Here is a 23,953-nt window from a genome sequence, read left to right as displayed (position 1 = left end):
ATCGTGAGAATATGCATAAAATACCGGCTAAGCTTGTTTAAAGTGTTTATTTTAAACTTATTTTTAATATTTACTAGGCCCACCCTTAGCTATACTTAAAGCTGCAACCCTTTTTAACATACTATCAACTAATGACTTGCGGATGGAAGAAGACAACTTTCTTCATTGCATCTGCAACTTTTCTTTTAATTCTGACAATAAATGCTCTATAGGATTTAGGTCCGGTGACTGTGTAGGCCATCCTAAAAGCGTCAAACCCTTTGACGCAAACTAACCCCGGCCTTTTAGCTAAGTATGCCATGGAGAAGCTGGATGGCACGAGCAAGAGGAGCGTTTTCAAGCGCTAGCATCATGACCGCAACAACCAAGAATATGGGACGTGATCGCGACACTCTAGGGCACGATTCTCCAACAGTATTACGATAAATTAAAACTCAAGAGTACTTTTAATAAATAAAATAATTCAATCATTGGTAGCTATTCAAGTGTTATTCAAAGTTAACAAGACTGCTTAAAATTAAGAACTCCGTATAAAACAGATATTTTTTAAATTAATTTATGCTACATTAAAAATCATAAATAAATATTTAAAATCTCTCGGAAGTGGTACGAGGTTACCGAGAACGGGAGGTTAAGTGGGGGTAATTCAGTTGACTTGGCCAGCTTCGGGCGTTTTCGAACATTGTCGGCAAACGGACCGAAGTCAAAGGATCCGAAGTCGGAGCAGCTTCCCCTTTCGCTCTTTCGCGTGGTAAGTGACGAGAGTGAGAGAGATAATGATATGGTTTTTCGCAAACTGAGATAGAACGAGTAACTCGCTTCAACTTCAGTCAACATGCATGACGAACGCTGCATCGTGGTCACGTGGTTAAGTTATAATACCACATGCTTATCGGGGACTTCAACAGACTCTTACTGACATCTTTGAATATTTTAGGGCACCGAAAGGGATTAATTATATTTTTGATAGTATATTTTTCTAACAGATTTTTTCGTATAAAATTAAATAATTAAAAAATAATTAGTACTACTTGATTTTGTTAAAAAAAATTGTTTCAAATATCCTAGATCGGTTTATATAAATATCACACCATAACGAATTCTTATTTAGAATCGTTGGCGACAAATTCTAGGATAGCCACAGATGTGGTGTTCGTATTCTAAAGTATCATTTTTATGCCTTATTGCATTTTGCAAAAGCCGACAAAATTTTTGTGTAAATTGAATATTTACGACCGAAAAGTTTTCACTGATATTGTATTGGTGAGTGATCACACAAACGTTTATAATTATCAGTACATGACAATTTAAAAATTGCGATTATTTGGCACATTTTTCGATCGCGCGACAGCATGACAGCAGCCGCCGTGCGTACGTCATTCACGCCCGCCGTCTGGATGACATATGAAATTTGTGGCAGTGTGGCCGCTACTCGGAAGTCGGTGACCTCGGCCGATTTCAGTTGAACTTCGGTTCGGACAACTTCCAGAGTGTAGTGCAAACATTAGGGTTACATAGTATCAATGCAATTAATCATTATTATGTGAATATTGATTAAAAACCCTTGATTTAAATACTTATATATACATATTTTGACAAGGCTTTTAACAAAGCAAATTATACAATCATATCTTCTTGGTTTTAAGAACTCGACTGTAACTCTCAGATTTTCAACAATTTATATAAAAATAATTTTATCTATCTACATATATTGGCAATCTGTAAAACTTAAAATCTAATAATAATATTTTCCGGAAATTTTACAGATGAATTTGTATAGCAAAAACTACGTATAAATTTAAAGCTACACATTCCAATTATGTAAAAGTTAAAAAAATATAATTAAAAATAAATTATACAAGAAAGAAAATTAAACAGAAAAATATTATGAAGATTTGATTATATAATGTCAGCACTTGATGGTTCCTGATACTGATTCCAATCAACAATTTGCTGATATTCTTAAAATGAACATACCCGATTGAGTTTTGGACATTTTTTAAAGTAAAAATACAGAATTATCACTAAAATTATAAGAAGAACTTATATAACTAAAAACAATTAAAGGATTTAAATATTTATTTAATGATTGCAAAGGCAGATATTTATAGTTTATCTTATTTATAACATTGTAATATATTCAATTCATTATAAACATCTCAAATGGTTACTAAAAACCACATATATTATATCTACTAAATTAGCGAATAATAAAACTGATAAGTTGCAGGTAGTTGAATTATTTTACTCGAAACATAAGCACTGTAATCGAGTCTTTTCTGAACTCATAATTGTTAAATAAATACGATGTTTATAATGTAGCTTATAAATAAATATTTAGCACAATGTTATACGAACAATCCAGCATGTAAACTTGAGCAATTTCTCAATAAATTTAATTAACCATTATCAGATACTGATTGACAGGTCAGATTTAATTTAACGTTCCAAATATGTGCCTCTTTGTTACAATATATGTCTGATTCACATAACGATAAAATATATTGCATCACAATCGATTAAAGGAAATATTTTAGATACATGGAAAAATATTACTACAATAAATAAAAGTTTATTATTGTTTTTACTAACTCATAATTTATTCTTTTTTCAAGTAATTTTTTTTGAAAAGCTTTTTATAATAATATATAATAAAGAGAAACTCTGCAGTTTTCAATTTTTGCATGTCGTTGATAACGCGAAGAAAAAGCAAAGGACCCAAAGTGAATCCCTGGGGTACTCTAAACAAGTGACAAATTTGATAGTGGACAGTGTTTTTATTATTATGAGCCAGTAAAATATTTTTTAACTTTTTTTAAACTATATACTAAGCGTTGATTTCAAATTCATCTAATTTTTTACACAAACATTATTTATTATCGATAATATTAGATTTTATAATATGAAGCGACTGAAATTTTAAGATGTAATATATGTTTAATGCTTATGTCATTGCTTTGAGCATATATTTATTTCATGTGAAAAATAAATGTATTTATGCAAAATAATTATTTAAGAAAGTGTGTTATACAACGTAACGTGTTTGTTTTATGAATTTATTAAATAAATTTATTTTTATTTATGAAAAGAAGTCACATTCAAAGTGTTGTGACACAGGTGAAACTTTTATTTCAGGATATATTTTAATACGAATAACACTCTTTCTAAGGATTCATTACCAAGTTTTCCTTCCAAAATATTATGTGAAATAATTATGAGTAATATGTTTACTCGTATATATATATATAACATTTTTTATTACATGAAAAACAAAGGCAAATGTTATTTTACTACTTGCATAATATCTTCAACTAGCAAAATAGCTTAAAAGATTCCTACATATACCTATAATATGTACATAAAGGGCCTTAGGCCGTAGAAGTCAAAATCAGATTGTAAGTTTCCGTTTCTGATGAATTCATTTTTTCGGTTTTACAGTTTTAAGCTGAAACAGATGTATGAAAGAACGATAGAAATATTTCATAGTTCATTACATATTTGAACACAACGTTGTGCACTACTAAATCTGTATCAGTGGTTTGGTGAAATTCTAATATTTATATGTCACGATTACAATTAAATGTAATCATATTTTTAACAAATTCGTGGTAGTCGTTTAAATTTATCATTTAATTTATGTGTGCGTATCAGAATTGAAATCTCAAATTGAAATCTTTATAAATATAAGATATTCGCGTTTAAAATAGGTATATCATAAAAACATGACAAATGCGAACAATCCAAAATATACATACATAAATTAAACGTTAAAGCTTGCCTTGTTCTAGATAGTTCGTAATTATAGCGATTTTCCTGATTACTCTGTTTTTATACAAAATTGTTTTATAACTTCATTAACCGATGTGCTAATATTAAACATGAATTTAAATACTTGAGTATAAACTTTTCATTGAGAATTACCTAAAATTTTTTTTAAAATCAATTGCTTTCAATACAGATTAACTAACTCGTAAAAATATTTTATAGTTTATTTTTCACATAGAAAAAACTTTTTAAAATGTTAGACTTGATGGAAATAACAACAAAATGCAATACTAATCAAATATGAAGTGTATATACATATGTATATTGCATATTTATATTGTTTATTACATCAAAATAAATCAATAAATTTTATAAATAAATATTGCCATCATTAAGCTAAATTCAATTTATTTAAAATATCAATAAAAATACAATTATTTTTATTTTTATAAAAATGATATAATTATATCAAAACTACATATAGCTAACAATTTAATTTTAATAAAATAACTTCCTATCTAATTATTAACATATTTATGAAACATAACTAAAATTAAAAAAATATTGCTATATGTAAAAATACATTATGCAATAATGTATTTCACGACATTTTTCGAATTTCAAAGCAATGTTACGATAAACAAGTACATGGAAAAACATTTCAAAAGAAAGCTTTAACTATGAAATGTAAAAACAAACAACTGTTATTATTACATTAAATAAATTATGTGTTTTTAAAAAACCTACACTTATATAACTTGTTTTGGTTATTTTGTGTGACTATACAAAATATCGATAAAAATGCGACGCAGAAGAAAACGAGAAACGACTACTCATATTCGTTTAACAAGACACCTTGTAAATATGTAATAATTATCTATAATATTTGAATTTTACCTTATAACATTATTCACGAAAAAACTATATAAAAAATTGCATAATATAATTATTTAGAAATTGTTATCCAAGAAATTGTTTAATTAAAAATATAACTGACTAAATGTTTAATTTAAGATGGATTATTAATTATTTAAATTAAATAAATCAATAAGTTAAAATAAATTATGCATATTCCAAAGAGAAACTAATATCTTACAGGGTTATAAATTGGGACCATTGCTATTTATATTATATATTAATGATATAGTTAATAATGTAAAAAATAGTGTAAAATACAACTGTTTGTGGATGACACATAGGTAATAAGAATAAATATGTTGTAGATAATTTAAATTAATAATTAAGTATAATATAAATATGGTTAAAAAATAAATGTACTTAAACTAAAAGAGAATGAAACTAAATGTATGCTTATTAATTAAAAAATAGTTGATAATAAAATATATTTAGAAGTAATTGTAGATATTAAATTTTAATGTACATTCTAATTACATATTTAAAAAAAGTAGAAAAATAAATATATTATCCAGAATGAAAAATATGTCAAGTATAAATACAAAAAAATACAAGTACTTTTTGTACGACAATATTAGATATCTTTAATAAATTAGATGAACAAATGTTGCAAAAAATGTTTTAGTATTTATATATAAAATAGAAAATAATATGTTACCAGAGTATTTTAATAAGTATTTAATAATAAATAAAGATGTACATAGATTTATTACTATAAATAGAGAAAATTTAAGGATAGTTAGATATATGAAAACGAGTACTGCTAGGGGAATTATGTGAGGTGCTAATTTGTATAATAATATTCCTAGGATAATCCGCAAAAATAAAACTATAACGGGTTTCCTAAATGGATTAAAAAAACACCTTCATGCATTAAAAAATAGTATTTTTATGTTATATATTATATATATATATGTTTAGTAAAAATTTGTTTGATGTAAAAATTAGCAATTAAGCTAAATAAATAAATAAATTGCTATGTATTCACTGTGAATAGGGAGGATTTTTATTTTAAACAGTCAATACATAGAGAAATACTAAAATTATTGACATTATAAATGAGTTTGAGATATTTAGGAATGTGGATTTATTTTTACTTGATTTCCAACAAACATAAGCAATAAAGTTAGAGACATTTTTTATCCATCATTAACTATTAACAATTAATGTAGTTTCCACAACCGTGTAATAGTAACCTATAATATATAAACTACACAAAAATCATAGTCATCATCTACGTATTTACCATTATTCACGAAAAACACATTCTTAAATTGCATAATAAAATTATTTAGCAATAGTTATAAACATTAATAAAATTAATGTAATACAAAAGATGCTTTTTATTAACAAATTATTATCATCCACTTATTCTTTTCCTATATAGAACAGCAAATATATGGTTTAAAAATCAACGAATAATCACTACGCCTATTTCTTTAATAAGAAAAGTCACTATCCTCAGCGAATTGGTAGAAGGATTATTTCGAACAGTACATACATAAAGAGTGTTGAATACAGAAATGATTATTCTCAATTATTAAAAAAAAACGTTATAAGGAAGCTTAAGATATTTAGGAATGTGGATCAGTTATTATTATTTTAATACATAGCTTTATGATTCAGTTTTTTTTTATTTCTAATAAAATGTGCAATAGAGTTAGAAGCATTTTTAATACATTTTTATTTATTCGCGCAACGATTGAATTGCTCTAGATTCTACAATTGTATAAAAGTTATTTAAGCTATATGAACAACACAAGAATCTGTCTTGATTCATTATATATCTATTAATTATTTATTTTCTAGAATTTTATTATATACCATTATTCACAAAGAAAACCATACTCAAAATGCATAAAAAAATATTTTAATAATGCATATAAATAAAAATGGCAAATTTATGATTTCATTCACATATTGAAAGATAACGACACCACCTCATATTTAGAATTTAAAACTATAAAATTTACTAACAAAAAAGCGTCACGTCAATTACCGACAATTGATAAACAGAACATACTATTAAGACCTATTGTTACTGCAGTTGATACACTTACAGTTGAAATCACATGTTAAAAATTGTTACGACTCTTTAGAAAACAATCAAAATTTTAAATTATCAGTCGAAAATCTTTGATCAGTTTAAAAAATATCCCGATATTACTAGCAATTAAAATTTTAAAAGAAATAAAAAATCTCTAAATACATTATAGATCTCATAGACCATTGTCTTATTTCAACTAATTTCATTTACAAAAAACAATTTTACAAACAAATTGAAGGAGCACCCATGAGATCACCTTTGTTCGAAACTAGAGTATTAAAATAATTTGATTTTAAACCAAAAATTTGGCTCTGATATGTAGACGATATATTTTTTTTATCTCAAGAAAATGCCAAATCAAGAATTCTTATATCTCAAAATATTGTATGATTTTTCAAAAAATTTGTACAATTACCAAGCAATAAACGCCATTAGATAATTTGTAAGGATTTTTAAATATTTTCTCGTACTTAATAATATTTTACAAAAGCATGTACATATTTAAAGTTGAAAAATAAATTTGTACCTCATTCTAGACGTAAAAACACAATGGAGGAGATGCTAGAATGCTTTTTACGAATTAAGCAACAAGTTTAAACTGCACAAATTTACCTAAATTTCAGTGATCCTTGGAACGAAGAGTATTTCATTAATGCTGATGACTTTAAAGACAATAATTATTAATATAATATTTTTTTGATTGCAACAACTAAAAAAATATCAATTGTGAGCTCAAAATTTTATCAGATAATCAAAAATAAATTAAATATTTGAAGAAATCTGACATTAATGTCATTAATTAAATATTTGCAAAATCCAAATCATTCGCGAATCAAAAAAAAAATGACCTAGTTATTTTTCAAAAGCAGAAATTATTCACAGTATCGATAAATTCTAAGGACATTGAATCATTAGAATCCATAGAATCTATTAGAGAAATTGGCTCGTTGGTTCAATAATTGAATATGCGACACGAATAACGTTGTAAGTCGTAAATACGGTAATAGACAACTTTACAGGAGGTAAAAAATTAATTTACAGATTTACATACGTGCATTTATGATTTTTTTAATATTATATTTCACGATTATTCATCTATATAACACGTAATTGGATTTTGCCAAGAATAAACATTTTCAATTGTGGTATAACGTAAGTTATGAATTTGTTACGTTGTTCCACTGTATGACATCAAACTTATCTACTAATACATAATTTTAAAATTAAATATAATAGTGGTATTTTAAAAATATTTAATAAAAAAATTGAAAAAAATATGTTGCCAACTCTTTTATATGTTAAAATCGTAAAATCACTCAAATAACGTTATTCAATCAATATTCTCAATTCAGACTTACAACGTTATTCGCTTCGCATATTCATTTAGAGAAAGAAATTCCATTTAGAGAAGCTTAAGAAAACGAACATCTTACGGATTAATGGAGAAAGAATTCAAAATATATAAATGTACGGGCAAGAGAACAAACAATTTACAATGCCTATTTGAAGCATTGTTGTCGATTAAACAACAACAACACAAAACGAGAGGAATTTTACCACGACAAATTTTTTTTTATTGACAATAAAAAAGAACGAAGGTATCCTATTCTATATTAGATGTGTTTTTTAAAAGGTTATTTTAAGAATAATAACTAATAATGTGTGTTAAAATAATTTTTACATATATTAATATTAAATTATAAATGTTTTGCCAATCTTCTAATTGTTTTAATGTACATATGTAGATATAAATTAATTACATACTATAATAATATGCTTAAATCAAAAAATATCGAAAAAAAGATAAGCATAATAGTCGAAAATTCTCATTTCTCGAGAAATTAAAATCATCGAGAAATCAGAGTCTGAATTTTTCTGAATCTTTTTAACAATCAATTTATAAAAGAAATTGAGCATAAGAAATCACTGCCATTTTTATTTGTTTATTTATTTAGTTTATTACTAACTTTTACACCAAACAAATTTTAACTAAACGTACATATAATATATAACATAACCAGAAAATAAAAAAATAAAATTAAAGAAACTTTTGGACACACAGTTTATAGCACATAAATAATCGATAAGAAAAAAAAAATTATAATTAAAATTGAACAAAACAAGTCTCTGCCATTTTTAGACTACTTTATTCTAAAAATGGCAGAGACTAAATGCTAATTCGCACCATCATCCTTCATAACTTAATTCTATAGCAGCTTCCCTATTTCATAATAAACATCAATTTTAGGAATTTAAAAATGTCAAATAAACATTAAAATTGAATGGCATCACTAATATTCACAATAGAAAGAAAAACATGGAAATTTTAATGGTATTTCACATATGCCATACGTTCGAGGGGTGTCTGGATTATTGCGCAGACAAAAATTACGCACACGAAAAATTCATACAGCAAAAAGTGTTTGATTGTCAAATATATTTTACTTTTGATTGCGTATATGTGTATATTTATCATACATGTTCAGAATTTTTGTTCTTTGAAATTTTCGCTGTTTGCAATTTTCATCTGCGCAATAATCACCGAACCGTTCGAGAGATATAGGAAAAGATAGGGCGAGTATATTTCAAAGAGGGTGTTAGAACCATTTTTAAATCTAACAATAAATTAGGAACCATTCTACCGAAAGGAAATGACTAAATAAATAACAAATCAGATGGAGTATGCCAAATGTATTGTGGCAATTGTGACAAAATTTACATTGTTCAGACAAACCGTAGGATTTCACAAAGAAAAATAGAACATAGAAACGCGATAAAATGCTTTGATGAAAAATCAAATTTAGCGAACCACACTTTCGATAAAAACCTTAGGCAAAATTATATCCCAATTGTAAAAAATTATAGAGAAGCAATTGAAATCGAAATTAAAATAAAAATATCACTCAATAGAAGAGACGATGCGAAAACACTTTCAAATGCCTCGTTACTAAATTTAAACCAAGCTAAATTATAATTTAACAAAATTCACATAAATATAAATACGCCCAAGATGATGACCCCAACATTGGTGGTCGAAATATTGGCAATGAGATGCGAGTAACGTGTTGAATAAATCCAGTAAAAATTTAAACAACAAAATAACTAAATAAATATATATGTGTGTGTGTGTGTATATATGTATACATACACATATGATACACGTGCGTTGGAGAGCGAGAGGCGCTTTTACATCTAAATAAGAAATCGACGTACATATATCGTTATCTATCCGCGCAATAGAGCTAGCCATATAATAGGTCCCTAATGGAAACGAACAACACTAGAATCTGGTTTGAGCAACGACCTCTCGACATCGCCGCCGAGTACGCGCGCATGTAGACAGACGTATGTACATATTGGCAAATATCGTAATACGCGGATGGACGGTCGCAGATCTGCCATTCGATTGACAGATGATGGTCAACGCTTTCGACCGTAGGCAGCGTTGGTGAGCGCGCTGGCGACACGGTGCGCTATTGTACGTCGCGGGGGCATCGACCCGGGGGCGAAGTGCGAATTGGTACCTCTTTTTGGGGGCGGCGGCGTCAGGGCGCTGGAGCAGGGCGGGGGCGGAGTCGGCGCCCTCGCCGGGTTGTCGAAGAAGGACAAGTTGAACTCGGTGCCGGCGTCGAAGGTGACTTCCGGGGTGTGGGGTCGCGCGGGCGCGGGGCGAGGGCCCGCGCGCCCCTCGAACACGTCCATGTCGGTGAGCGGCGGTGGGGGCTGGGGGCGCGCGCCCTAACCCATCGCGGGGCGCCGCGGTCAGCTGCGCTCGCTCATCTGTGGCTCGCGGCGGCCCGCCGAGGTGTGCAACAGGAAGCGCGGCAATCACCGTACATCGGGCAGGTGGACAAAGGTGGGGGCGCACACGGAGCCCCCGGGAGGGGGAGGGTCGACGACCTCGGGCCCTCCGCTCCGAGAGAGTGCCCCATCGCATCGATGGCCATCGTTCGCGGCCTCCATCTCGGGACACTTCTTCTCTCGATCGTCTCCGCTGAAGACACTCACTACTTTTTCCAATCTGGGAAGCCGAAACTTTCATTCCGTCTCCATATAAGATTTCGATTACCTTCATCTTTACTAATATCGATTATAACATAACATTCTATAAACGAAAAGAGCAAAAGACTGGTATCTTCATCGTTGGAGCTAATTACTGCCTATTTAAATTTATAAAACATAAATTTCAAGTCCTTTTATAAAAAAGTACATAGCATGTACATAGTAAGTTATTAAAATAAACAGGGACGACATTTGGAGAATTTGCCCAGAAAAAATATATCATTTAATAAATACTATGAATCTAAATGAAATAGAAATATTAATAAAATTGAAATGACAACCTTGATTCTAAACCAAAAATTATCAGGTTATCCTACAAAAAAAGCAAAAAAAAAAGTGTTCGAATACTCAATTACATTTGTAATTTTTTACCAATAATAATTTATTTAACCAATTAGTGAAGAAAATCAATTAATTGCCTATAAATATTATTTAATTCAAAAATAATTAATAATTAGTAAATGCTGAGAGAATTACTGATCAGTAATGATGTCAAAAGTAAAATGCTTAATTTTTGATCAGAATTGAGTTCAGTTGCAGTTGAATTGATTAAAAAAATGTTGTGACATTTACAATACATAATTTAATTTGATTTATTGTATATCTATGCAATAGCTAATAATGTTTGGAATTAATTTGATATATGTATATAAAGATGAGTTACGTATTGGCGTTTGTTAATTATCAATTAAATAACTATAAATAAATTAACCGCTTGAAATATAATATTTGCGTCTTAAACTGCAAATACAGGAACGTAAAACGAGCTTCACAAAAATGTTTTTGAGATAGGCGTATAACATTAATAAAGCCTTTCCAATATTACGTTTCGTTCAACAAACGAATTCTGCGAATTTTGGTCATAGTAGATACAGGTTAAACCAGTGTTTCCCACGGTGGGGCGTACGCCCCACCGGTGGGGCACCACGCCTCAGAGGTGGGGCACCACGCTTCAGAGATGGGACACCACGCTTCAGAGATGGGACACGTCGGAAATTATCAAATATTCCACATATAAATATAATTTGCTCGTTCACGACTAAATATACCCACATGCGTAGGATTTCTTAAAATTTAGATTTATACCTGCTGGGCATGACGAATGCCTACCTTTTTGTCTTCTGTGTGAGAAATCCTTTACCAATGAAACAATGAAACGAGGTCATCTTGAAGCACATTTGAAGGCGAAACATAGTACTCATATTAATTCAGATATTATTTTCTTTCAAAATCTTAAAGAAAAATTTGGAAAACGAGCAACTTTAACAAATCTATTTTGTGCACAAACTGCAAATATTGATCGTAGTCTTGAGGCTAGTTACCAAATTTCATTGCTCATCGCTAAATGTGGAAAAAACCATACTATAGGAGAGGATCTAATCAAGCCATCAATATCAGCATTTCTTAAAACAGTTCTACAACAAGATGACAAACTCGTGAAGGCTATGCCCCTCAGCAACACTACTGTTTGCAGAAGAATAGACGAATTGAGTGAAAACGTTGAAATCCAACTTATTGAAAAGCTGAAAACAAGAAAATTTTCACTACAAATGGATGAATCAACTTTGAGAGACAGTGTTGCTAGCTTACGTAAGATATATTGATAAAAGAGAATTTGCAGAAGAAATGTTATTCTGCAAATCATTAGAAAGCACCACTACCTCCAAAGATATATTTAATAAGCTAAAAGAATATTTAGATGTTAAAAATATACCAATGAAAAATATAATATCTTGTGCTGCAGATGGTGCCCCCAATATGATGGGAAAGAAAAATGGCTGCTTAAAATTAATGAAAGACGAGAATCCAGATATGACTGTGGTACATTGTGTTATTCACAGGGAAAACTTGGTGGCTAAATACATTTCACCTGTTCTAAATGAGGTACTAAATTCCGTTATAAAGTGTATCAATATGATTAAAACTAGTGCTAAATCTGAGCGTCTCTTCAAGTTATTTTGTGAAGAACAAAATGCGGAACACGTAAGACTGTTACTTCACACTGAAGTAAGATGGCTCTCAAAAGGAAATTCCTTAAAAAGATTTATGGAATTATTCGATACCCTTTGTGATTTTTTAAGCAACCGATCTGATATGAAGTTTTTGATGACGGTCGACGGTAAAGCATTTATAAGCTATTTAACTGATATATTTGAAAAATTAAATATTTTAAATAGCCAACTTCAAGGATCGGAGAAAACACTTGTCGATGCAAAAGCAAAGATATTTACATTTACCACTTTTATCGAATTATCTAAAAAAATATTTTTAACAACAATTTTGAAAAATTTTACTGGCTCCAAAAATGTAAAGTGACTGATAATGCTAAACGTGTTATTTTGGACCATCTGCAAACTTTATCAACTGATTTTAAATAACGATTTGCTGATTTAAAAGAGATAAATTTTCCAGCTTGGTTGACACAACCAATGCTGGTAGATATTTCAAATGAAAATTTGTATGAAGAAGAACTTTCGGAAATGCAAAATGATGATTCGATTACAAATTTATTCAATATAAAAAGAATAATGGCTAACACAAAATATCCTAATATTACTTTGCATGCTAGAAATTAATTATTACCCTTTCCATCATCTTATGTAGTGGAATGTGGTTTTAGCGCCATAAGCGATTTACTCATTAAAAAAAGAAATCGATTGAATATTACAAATAGAGGGGACTTAAGACTGAAATTAACCAAGTTAGATCCAGACATAAAATTTCTTTGTAGCAAGCGTAAGTGAATTTAATAATTTAATAATGGATTAGGCAATACCATTTTATTTTATTTTACTTACATTTTTAATTTGTATTTTGTAATTATTTCAATTATAATATACGTTTTGAAAATTTACCTACTGTTTTATTAAAAAAGATGCCGGTGGGGCATATGACTTTTGAAAAGACTACGGTGGGGCATGGCATAAAGAAGGCTGGGAAACACTGGGTTAAACAATCTATTTAAAAATATTTTTCAAATGAGTAAAAGCATTTTTTTGTTATTGAGTCTCACGTTTCAAAACGAAATAAAAGCGCATCAAGATGCTGCTTAAGTATACATAAACCAATTATTCGAATATTCGATTGAAATCGCAAATCTATCACGAAAATATTTTTTTAAACATGCCATTTCATTAGATATACATTTTTGCGTTGAAAATATAATGGCAGATGCCATTAACATGATATGATTTCAACTTTTCCATACGTAGTAATATACATATATATTTACTTATCAATATTTATTTACACGCGACGTATAAATGTTACAGTGAATGTGTATTTTTCAATGAAGTTATTTTTTTATTTGTAAAGTCCAAATACATTTTCACCAGTAGATATATATATAATATATCTACTAGCGAAAATATAATTTATTTTATTTGACAGTTGCAAAGCGGCAATTTGCTGTTCAAACCCAAACCTAAACTAATGAAAGTACTAAAACTAATTATAGTTTTAGAACCTTAGGACAAGTCGAAAATACAAATTAAGCCAACTCATCACTCAAGGCAAAATAAGTAGCTCCATAGTTTGTCTGCATTCTGATATTACACTTTGCTTTAAAAATATGATAGCTATATTTACCAATAAGGACTTTTAATATAAGAGAGCTGATCAAAGTAATTTTCAATTTAATAAATACAAAAACTCAAACTCACGTACTTCACAAAAATAATTGCATAAAGGAATTAAGACACAGCATTTCAAAAAGACGGAAAAAACAGTTTTTATCTGGTAGAAATGATGCTATTTAATAATTAAACGCATTTATAAACTAAAACACTGTTTCGAATAATATTTTTTTAGTTTCCGTTTTATAAACAATTTAACATGTTTTTAAATGTAATAATAAAATAAATTAAGAATCCTATTTTATTAATTAATAAATGAGCTATTCGTTAACTGATTTAATTATAGTCTCATTTTCATTATTAAATTTTCATAAAAGTATCCATTGTCAATAAAATTTTGATTTAGACATTTCATCTTTTCTGATCTTTGCTTTTCTGCAAGTTGTGAATATTGTGTCGAGTGCTTAGTCTGGAATTTGCATCGTATATTGCATTATTTTAGTACAGACGGAATGACATCGCACAATTAACATACTGCTTTGTCATATAATTCGATAACGAAACAATTTACACTCAACTCTACTATAAAAGTCTCTTATATTATGGCTTTGCTAATGAACGGGTAATAAAATGAGAATAAAATATCGCAAAAGTATACGACAATGCAGTTGCCGAATTATAACTGCGTAACGTCACAGCAGAATGCAGAGCAATAGGAGCACCACATACTCATGTATATGAAAAGCTACGAGAAAATATATTTAGCGGACAATGGATTCGTACGTAGCGAATAGTTTATTTTACTATTGAAATACCATACTGAATGAAATTGTGTATATTTTAATATTCTCGAGAAATTGAGAACGTATGGTCACCGTACTCGTCGTGTCGCCGCATGCTGCCCCTATTGTGTAATCGATCTCATTTATTTATCCTTCTGCCGGCAGGCGGACGGTGCACTCTCCGCGTGTGTAATCCGCTCGCTTCTTCTTCTTTTTCTTCTACTACAGGTCTTCTCGTCTTCTTGGGCCTTTTTAACTGTGCAGGTTCAAGAAACGCTCGTAAACAATCGCCGAATTCCGAGCCGAGCGACATCGACGGTCGAGCATACGAGCAACCCTCGTATCTAATACTATTATATTACAGAAAATCTATTCTGAAAGCGATGGAAATAATATAAGAAGTAGGTATATTAACAAATATTTAGTTTACTAATAAATTAAAAAGCAGATTTGAGCATTTTTATTGAAAAAAAATATTAAATACAATTATTTAACTGAACTTAGAAGAAAAAGATTACTAAAAAATGCTTTTGTACATATATTATTGATATATACTTTTGAAATTAATTTAAATTGCATAGATACCGCTAATGATATAATAAAGAAATTCCTATATTACCCCAAATTACACTACTCTAAATATCAATGATATTCATAAAACAATTTTATTGTTAATACTGTATTGTATAATGCTTGTCCTTCATATATTATATTTATTACATAATAATCAACTGGTGTATGTATTATTAAATGCAATACAAATAATATGTTTTTATTTAAGGAAATTAATAAAAGTTTTATAGCAGGGATGTCTAACCTTTTAAATCCCTTGAACCGCATCGCCCGATAATTAATGTTTAGGGCTACATTTAGAATATATTTATTTTTAACTAATAACTAATTTACTTTTCACATAAAAAACATTATCATATAATTTTTTTAATTTAAATACTGAGCTTGTTTATTTTTATTTCACTACTTCATTTAATAATAGAAGTATCAACGCAATATTTTAAAAATGCTAGTCTAAATTTAAAAAAATAAAAGCACTCCCCAAAATGAAATGTTCTAAGAGTGCAGGGTATTTATCATTATATAGTTAAGCCAGTTAAATAAATAGTCCTTAAAATTACATATCTGACTTTAAATTTATTATATGTGCAAATTTGCAAGCAACGTGTTGATGTCAACTGAGAATAGAATAGAAATATTCTGAAATACAGTTACAAAATACACTCTAAAATTTATGTGATAAAATAGCAATTATTGCCACATATTTTTTGCTGTTTAGATGGCTTTGTTTATTGTTCCCTAATTATAAATTATGTTATAGTTTATTTTCTGAGATTCGGTCTAATTTCATATGCCGACGTTATTTGAAACATTCAATTTATAAACTAATTTTATACTAAAGATTATTTTCAGTTCAATTAAATGAGCAGTAATATACATTATAAGTGTGTCAGCAGCTCCACTTTTAAGTAAGTTAATGGTGTAATAAAATAATAATTTAAGTGACTAAATCAAACATCGAAATGTTGCTTTTTCTGCTTCATAGAAATCAGTGAAAAAACTTGCTTTTTAGTGAAACTGGGAAAGTCTGTTCTTCGATAATATTAAATTAATTGTCAACTCCTTAAAATAAGTTGAAATATATCTATAACATCATTGCTTTCATCCAAAACTATGAAATAAGACTTAGAAGTATCTATACTAGGGTATCTCTTTTTATGCGTACTATTTTTATATATCAAGAAGCAATTTTTTTAAATAACTATTTTGACACATTAAAAGGGTTAGAAATTCGGAGAATTTTGTCTCGCGGTTTTGAAACATTTACCCAAAATTACTTAAGGATAATGTCATAATTGATACCGTCAAAAATAAAAGTCACCCTCACTGCAAGTGTAATTGGAATTTTACAAAATCAGGAATTGTACAAAAAATTGGTAAAGCCATCGCAAAGTTGAATCATTTATTAAATTGTCAAAGGGAAAAAATCAACATGCGAAGTTAAGGCTAATTTTATTTGTGAAGAATCGTTATATAGATATAGATATGATGCGATAAATGTAATTTCGGACCAAATTATGCCAAACACTGTCATATAGAGATGATAATTCTACAGGTAAAAGTGTAAAAAAGATTAACTTTTTTTTATAAAATTTTTATATATAAATTTAGAAGGAATATGTTAAGAATATATTTTTCTGAAATTTACTAAAGAAAAATATGCGGTTTTCAGTATATTTAAAATAATTGATTTAGTTTTATGCGATTTTAGAAAATTACTGTCATAATAATTTTTTATAAAAATATATTAATAAGCATTTTAGAAGGAATATGGTAAGATTAAATATTTTTCTGAAATTTAATAAAAAAAATACATGCGATTTTCGGTATATCTTAACTTATTGATTAAGTTTTATGCGGGTTTAAAAAAATATGGAACGTATTCTTTATTTTTCTACAAATATCTCAGCTAAGATTTCAAGGCAGGTTTTAATTAATTATTTTTTAATAAACAGATTTGCTTTGTATATAAACTAAATTTACTGCCACACAACTAGCCCTTACTAATTTCTTAAAAAGTGTTTAAGGCGTAATATTTTTTTCAGATTTTTTGTATACGGCAAATTCTTTTCAGTTATTTAAAGAAAGAGTTTTATTGCATTGCAAAAAATGTTTCATTTGCTCTTTTGACCTATATTTTGCATTTTTATTTCACCATTTTTTTAAGAGATAATTTAGAAAATATGCTAAAATATATTCTACAGTTTTTAAATTTGATATAATGATAAATTACTATTAATTTAATTTTTAATAATATTGACACGCGGTCCGTGGGTTTGACACCTATTGTTTAAATAAATTTATGAAAAAATGCTATGCAACATATTATAAATTCTACAATCTCAAAAATATTAAAATATTACTAAAAATAAAAATCATAAAAATAAAAATAATCTTTAAAGATCTTTATGATTATTTTAAAATAAAATGTATAATAAATTCAACGAAAAAGGCAATATGATATAATTAGTTAATCTAAAGAGCATTGACAGAAATGACAATAATAATATCAATATTTTATTCAATCTCTTAATAATCTATAATTGAAGAGGTGTGCCTGTTTGATCAATGTTTTTATAATACAACAACAGCATAAGATATTTTCGACTGTGTCTAAGAATGTATAAATAAATTTATTTAAATTAAATTGAGATTATCGTGACTTAACAGGCTACCCCCCTCCCCCCCCATGGTTTAAAAATAATACATATTTTAACACACAAAAAAATATAATAAAAATAAAATACATAGTAAAAAGGAAACAATAAAAAGTTATGAACAATTTGTCATGCTTTTTATGAATAGGAGTGACTTTTATGTATTTTTAAAGATCAGGAAATGATCACGTCCTGAGAATTAGATAAAAAAATACGTTTTAAAGGAGCAGGATTCTTCAAAATAAATGATATAAAGAGTACACTGTTTGAAAAAAAATATATTTTTATTGCGTTATTCATCAAAAAAGCTTATGTTCCTATATTTATAAGGGGGAAATTAAAGAAGTTATGTCGACCGTTAACGGTATTTTTTTCTAGTATAAAATTAAAATTATTGTTAGATAATATTTAATCAGAATATGGAGATCTCTCTAATATAATAATATTCGGTGGTTAAGTAAAGAAAAAGTCGCATTTAAAACAGATTTTTCTATTTCATTAGAAAGGATTACCTATTATTATATTTAAGTTTGATTAATAAGTATATTTAGATTTCGAACATCAAGAATGATAAAATAAACAAATTAAGCCGCAAAAATAATCATACGGTAATTCGAATGGTCAAATAGTTTCGGAACCATTGTTACAGAACGTTTCTGAACATGTTATGTTCGAATACAACGACTTTATGATTACACTGTTACGCTTTGTCGGACTCATTGATTATGAATAAACGTTATTTTTCTCGATTTCCTGATTGTTTATAGTAATTTCTCTTGAACACAAATTGATATTTTTATAAGACATGTGATTCCAGTTTGCTATGAAAATCCAGTTATTCGTTAACCGGAAAATCTAAAATTACTCTCGCTAGTTGCATTTTACTAGTTGAATAAAAAATATATATGCAAAACTGCAGATAGCTTAGAACCTGCTAGTGCAACAGGTTAAATTGCATTAAATTAAACTTATTTAACAATCAGTGATAGATACGTATTTAAGCTCAGTGCTTACATTAGAAAAAATATGGTAATATATTTTATGTAAAAAATAAATTTGTAATCGATTCGTTGTTAATATAAGTTCCAATGTAGAAAATGAATATTAAATTCTACACATAGAAGACTTAAAAGGTTGGACAGACCTGACTTAAACCATGAATATCGGTAATATGGGATATGTTCAGATCTTCAAGCTACATATTCTACATTCAAGAACATCAACACAAAATTAAAATGTCGGGCTCGATTTCTTTATAGCATTTATTATACATTAAAATATTCCAGATAACTATCTTATATATATATTTATATATATATAAGTATTTAAAAGCGATGTCAACTAAATATTATCTATTAACACATAACGAATATAAACGACTTGGGTTTCGCGCTTGACTAACCGTTGATATCTTTACATAAGAGCAATAATGTAATACGATAGAATTGTAATAATAACTATGGCTCACAAGTTGTATTTAAAAATACCATAACATAACTTTGCTTCCTTATTTATATATATTTACATATATATTTAGGAAGGAATCGGGTAGAGGTCTTGAAATAATAATCCATGTTTATGATACGCTATTTTAATCTGGTTTTTCTATATACTTTACAATGTAATTGATATTTTGCATCTACAGATAACTTTTATTTATATTATAATTTATTTGTTGTATCACTATCGCATATTTTTGGCAATAAATCAATATAATAAATAGACTTTGACTAATTATATAAAATATGGTGTTCATCAATTTTAGGAGTGCACAATAATTGTTTTTTTATTTTTTTTTAATGACTAATTGTATGATTATTATTTGTATATAAGGGAAATTTGCCAAATCATAATGGTCATATTTTTAATAAAAATAAGAAATAAAAACTTCAGACAGAACAGAATATTTTTTCTATGCAAAGAAATTAATAAAAATCTCCCAATGGTGTCTTTCCGATATCATTATAATATCTTAGAACATTTGCAGTAGTAACTTTATGTGAATCAAGAGGTGTATAATATTTATATTCAACAATGTGTCTCAACTGCTTTTGATTAATAACAATCTGAGGTATTATATGTATTTAATTTTCGTGAAGTTTTTTAGAAGTAAATTCTTTAAAATGAAAATTTACATTTATCAAAACTTACAGAGGCACTTATAAAAATAAGGTGTTGTAGTCACTGAAACTTTGCCTATTTTTATGCATTTTAAATAGTAAATCTTTCAAAATGCAATACTTTTCACTATATTTATCCAAAAACACACTGCCAATGTTAAAAATATTATTTCCGACTAACAATAACCGTTACTGTTTCATTTAAACACCTTCCGAGACGACAGATATTCCTGTGACAATTTAATTGCTTTAAATTATACGTCCGGAGTCTTGCATGTGTTCGTATATATATATATATACATATATAAAATAAACGTGTGATTTTACATGTGTATGTGTGCAAAAGATCGCTAGCCAAGTAAGCGGTGATACCGTTACAAAACTTGATCGTTGACTGAACGGTTAGAGATGACGCTTGCGCACGCTGAGATAACTCAGTTTCAAAATCTAAATCTGATGCGTTTTTGGCGTTATAGTAATATTTATTATTTATTTTTCCAGACATATATAGTATAATTTAATACTTATTTTACCGCTACTGTGACCCATATTACTTTTTGAGCCCTTTCAACATCCATATTCATGGTTTAAGGCAGGCGTGTTCAACGTTTTGGATCTTCTGAACCGCAATGTGCGACATAAATAGAATTTAATGTTTATTTTCTACAGCGTATTATATGATCAGAAGAAATTCATAACATAATATATAAAATAAAAAAGGAACCATTACTTTAATTAAAGAACCTTGGGAAATAATAGGAACTACATTAAATTATTTAGTAAATAGAGCACTCTCCAAAAGAGAAAGATTGCTACTATTATTATACCTAAAATAAAAAATAATGAATAGGTTGAGAAAATGAGACTAATTAACGAGAAAAAGTGATGGAAGAAGTAGTAATTAAACAATTAAAGAGTTTTATTATTTCTCAATACATCCTAAGAGAAAAACATTCCACTGAGACTGCATTACAAGTAGTGATAAATGGGGCAGTTTTCTTGGATTTCAAGAGAGCTTTCGAAACAATAGACCGAATAAAAATTAGAGAATATCAGTATAAGTGAAATAGTTTTAAGATGGCTTAATAATTATTTTTTTAAAAAAATATGGTAAAAAAATAATTTACTTAATTAATCTAAGCGTATGCTTATTAATTAGAAAAATATGTTGGATAATAATAAAAAAATAGTTATAGATAACATAGTTGATAATATAAAATATTTAGAAGTTATTCTAGATACAAAATTAAATTTTAAGGTACATTGTAATTACATATTAAATAAATAGTAGAAAAATAGGTATATTATCCAGAATGAAAATTATGTTAAGTTAACACAATCAAAAATTTACAAAAGTATCATTTTGCCCCATTTTACTTATTGTGCGAGAATATTAGATATGTTTAATAAATTAGATAAGCAAATGTTGCAAAAATTACAAAATATGGCAATGAGTCTTAAATAAAAATTAATTTACTGGTTGTAGAAGAATGATTGATAGATTGGAATGGTTAAATGTTCAAGAAATATTGAAGATACATGTTTTAGTATTTATATAAGCTAGAAAATTCTATTTTAATAAGAATTTATTAATAAATAAAGATGTACATAGATTTAAAACTAGAAATAAAAAAATTTAAGGATAAGAAAACGAGTACAGCTAGGGGAATTATTTACGGATGTGTGAATTTGTATAATAATATTCCTAAGTCAATCCGCAAAAATAAAACTGTAACGGGTTTAATAAATGGAATAAAAAAACACCTTCATGTGTTAAAAAATAAATTATAATCTGTTTATATTATATTTTATATTTATATTTATTTAAAATTTGTTTATGTAAAAATCAGCTATTAAGTTAAATAAATTAATAAAATAAAATAATAAGCAAACAATGCGTTTATTCGAGAATCAATCGGATACCATTAAATTGATTTTATTTTTTATGACGACAAAAAGAAGAGATCATTAGTCTAATAAATAGTCTTAAGGAAACGGATGCTTACTTTAGTCTGAATATAGATGAATGGACGAGTTTGCAAAATATGAGATTCTTCAATATTGTTGTTTACAGTGAAAAAATAGACTAGTATCACATCAGGAAAATTTTTATGAAATCTGAAGGAAGAATTCCAAATTGTGTTTTAAACCGACATTGTGGCAACAGCAACTGATGCCAGTGAAATAAATAAAAATCTGGTCGAAAATCAACTATGCATAAATCATGCAATTCGTAATAAACGTTTTATACCAAAAATAGGAAGAATATCAAACAGATCAAAATTCTGATTAAGAGGACGATGACAACGATGAATCAGGAAAATGAAAAACTACGTTTGCAACTGAGCTCCAATAACACCCTAAATGCAACTTGTAAATATATAAAATAATTTCGAAAAAGTCCCATGAATTATGCAATTTTAAAAAAATACTTAAAGAGTTGATTTAATATCGATTGTTTATGTGTTAAGATAATGTAAATTTCTTATTTCCGATAAGCAAAAGATTTTTAAAACTACGGAATACCATTGGTTGCTCTTGATACTGTTCATATTTGGAATGAATCGAAAAATCGGTTATTGGAAAATATTTTTAAAGTACTCGCTACCATAAAAATAGCAGTTGAATCTCTGAGTATTGAATACTGAAATTACTATAAATTTCCTGATTAAAAATGTATACAAGTTCTCGCAATAAATATTGTTAACTCTAAAAGTCGAAATGTGCGCCTTATTGATTAAATTTATTTATTACAAAACCCCAATAAAGTTATCAAACCCCAATAAAAACTATTTATCAAGTTGTCCCAAAAAAGCATGTATAAAATATGATCAAGAATTATTAATTATCACTATTTTCCACTAATTAGTAATTGATGAAGAAGAAATCATTGATTATATTATCATAGTGTCGATTGAAGAATAATGGAATAAAGATTAATACACCACCAAAATATTTCAACGGTGAAAAATATTAGATACAATCATCAAAAGGAATCAAGTGGAACTCAGACTCTGAATTTAATTCTGTCATATAAATCATTGCTATCAATAAAGCCTACTACAACAAAAACCGAACGAATATTTTCTACATCGAGAATTTCCTGAATATCTTAAATATTTGTTAAATAAATATATGATTAAATTATATTTTATTTATTACAATAAAGTAATATTATTTACATACGCATCCACGTTTTCATACAAGTAACGCGTATTTTCCCAAAATAATTACAATTTTTTTCTATGATTCATATGATAAATAATCAGTTTCAAGCCCCGGTAATTATCGGGATGTATCGATTCCCGGGATTTTTTAAAACCCGAGATTTTAGAATCCCAGCTATTTTAATTTAAATGATCACCGAGTAGAAACCTTAGATGCAGCTTTAAATAAGCGATACATTGCAAAAGCAATGTTTCTTTAAAGGCACAGGTAAATTCGACATAAGTATTTT

The 23,953-nt window shown here is 28.0% G+C and overlaps 1 protein-coding gene across 2 annotated transcripts in view; it reads right to left on the bottom strand.

Moving 5' to 3' along the window:
* Window positions 1–23,953, bottom strand: part of Eip78C (Ecdysone-induced protein 78C) — a 109,204-nt gene that overhangs the window by 63,778 nt on the left and 21,473 nt on the right. Inside the window, exon 1 of one of the 2 annotated variants that reach the window (XM_088185792.1) lies at window positions 10,252–10,536. The exons of the other annotated variant lie outside the window; for it this stretch is intronic. Coding sequence (XP_088041918.1) covers window positions 10,252–10,429 — 178 coding nt within the window. The 5' untranslated portion in view covers window positions 10,430–10,536. Of the gene's footprint in view, window positions 1–10,251; window positions 10,537–23,953 lie in introns of those variants that run through there. 2 annotated transcript variants of the gene reach the window in all.

This window comes from Plectrocnemia conspersa, unplaced genomic scaffold, assembly GCF_051122295.1.
Source record: "Plectrocnemia conspersa isolate PC_06_02 unplaced genomic scaffold, ASM5112229v1 ptg000005l, whole genome shotgun sequence".
In the NCBI taxonomy this organism is placed as follows: Eukaryota; Metazoa; Arthropoda; class Insecta; order Trichoptera; family Polycentropodidae; genus Plectrocnemia; species Plectrocnemia conspersa.
The sequence above is the reverse complement of the archived record's forward strand: the minus strand, read 5'-3'. Positions and strand labels throughout refer to the sequence as shown.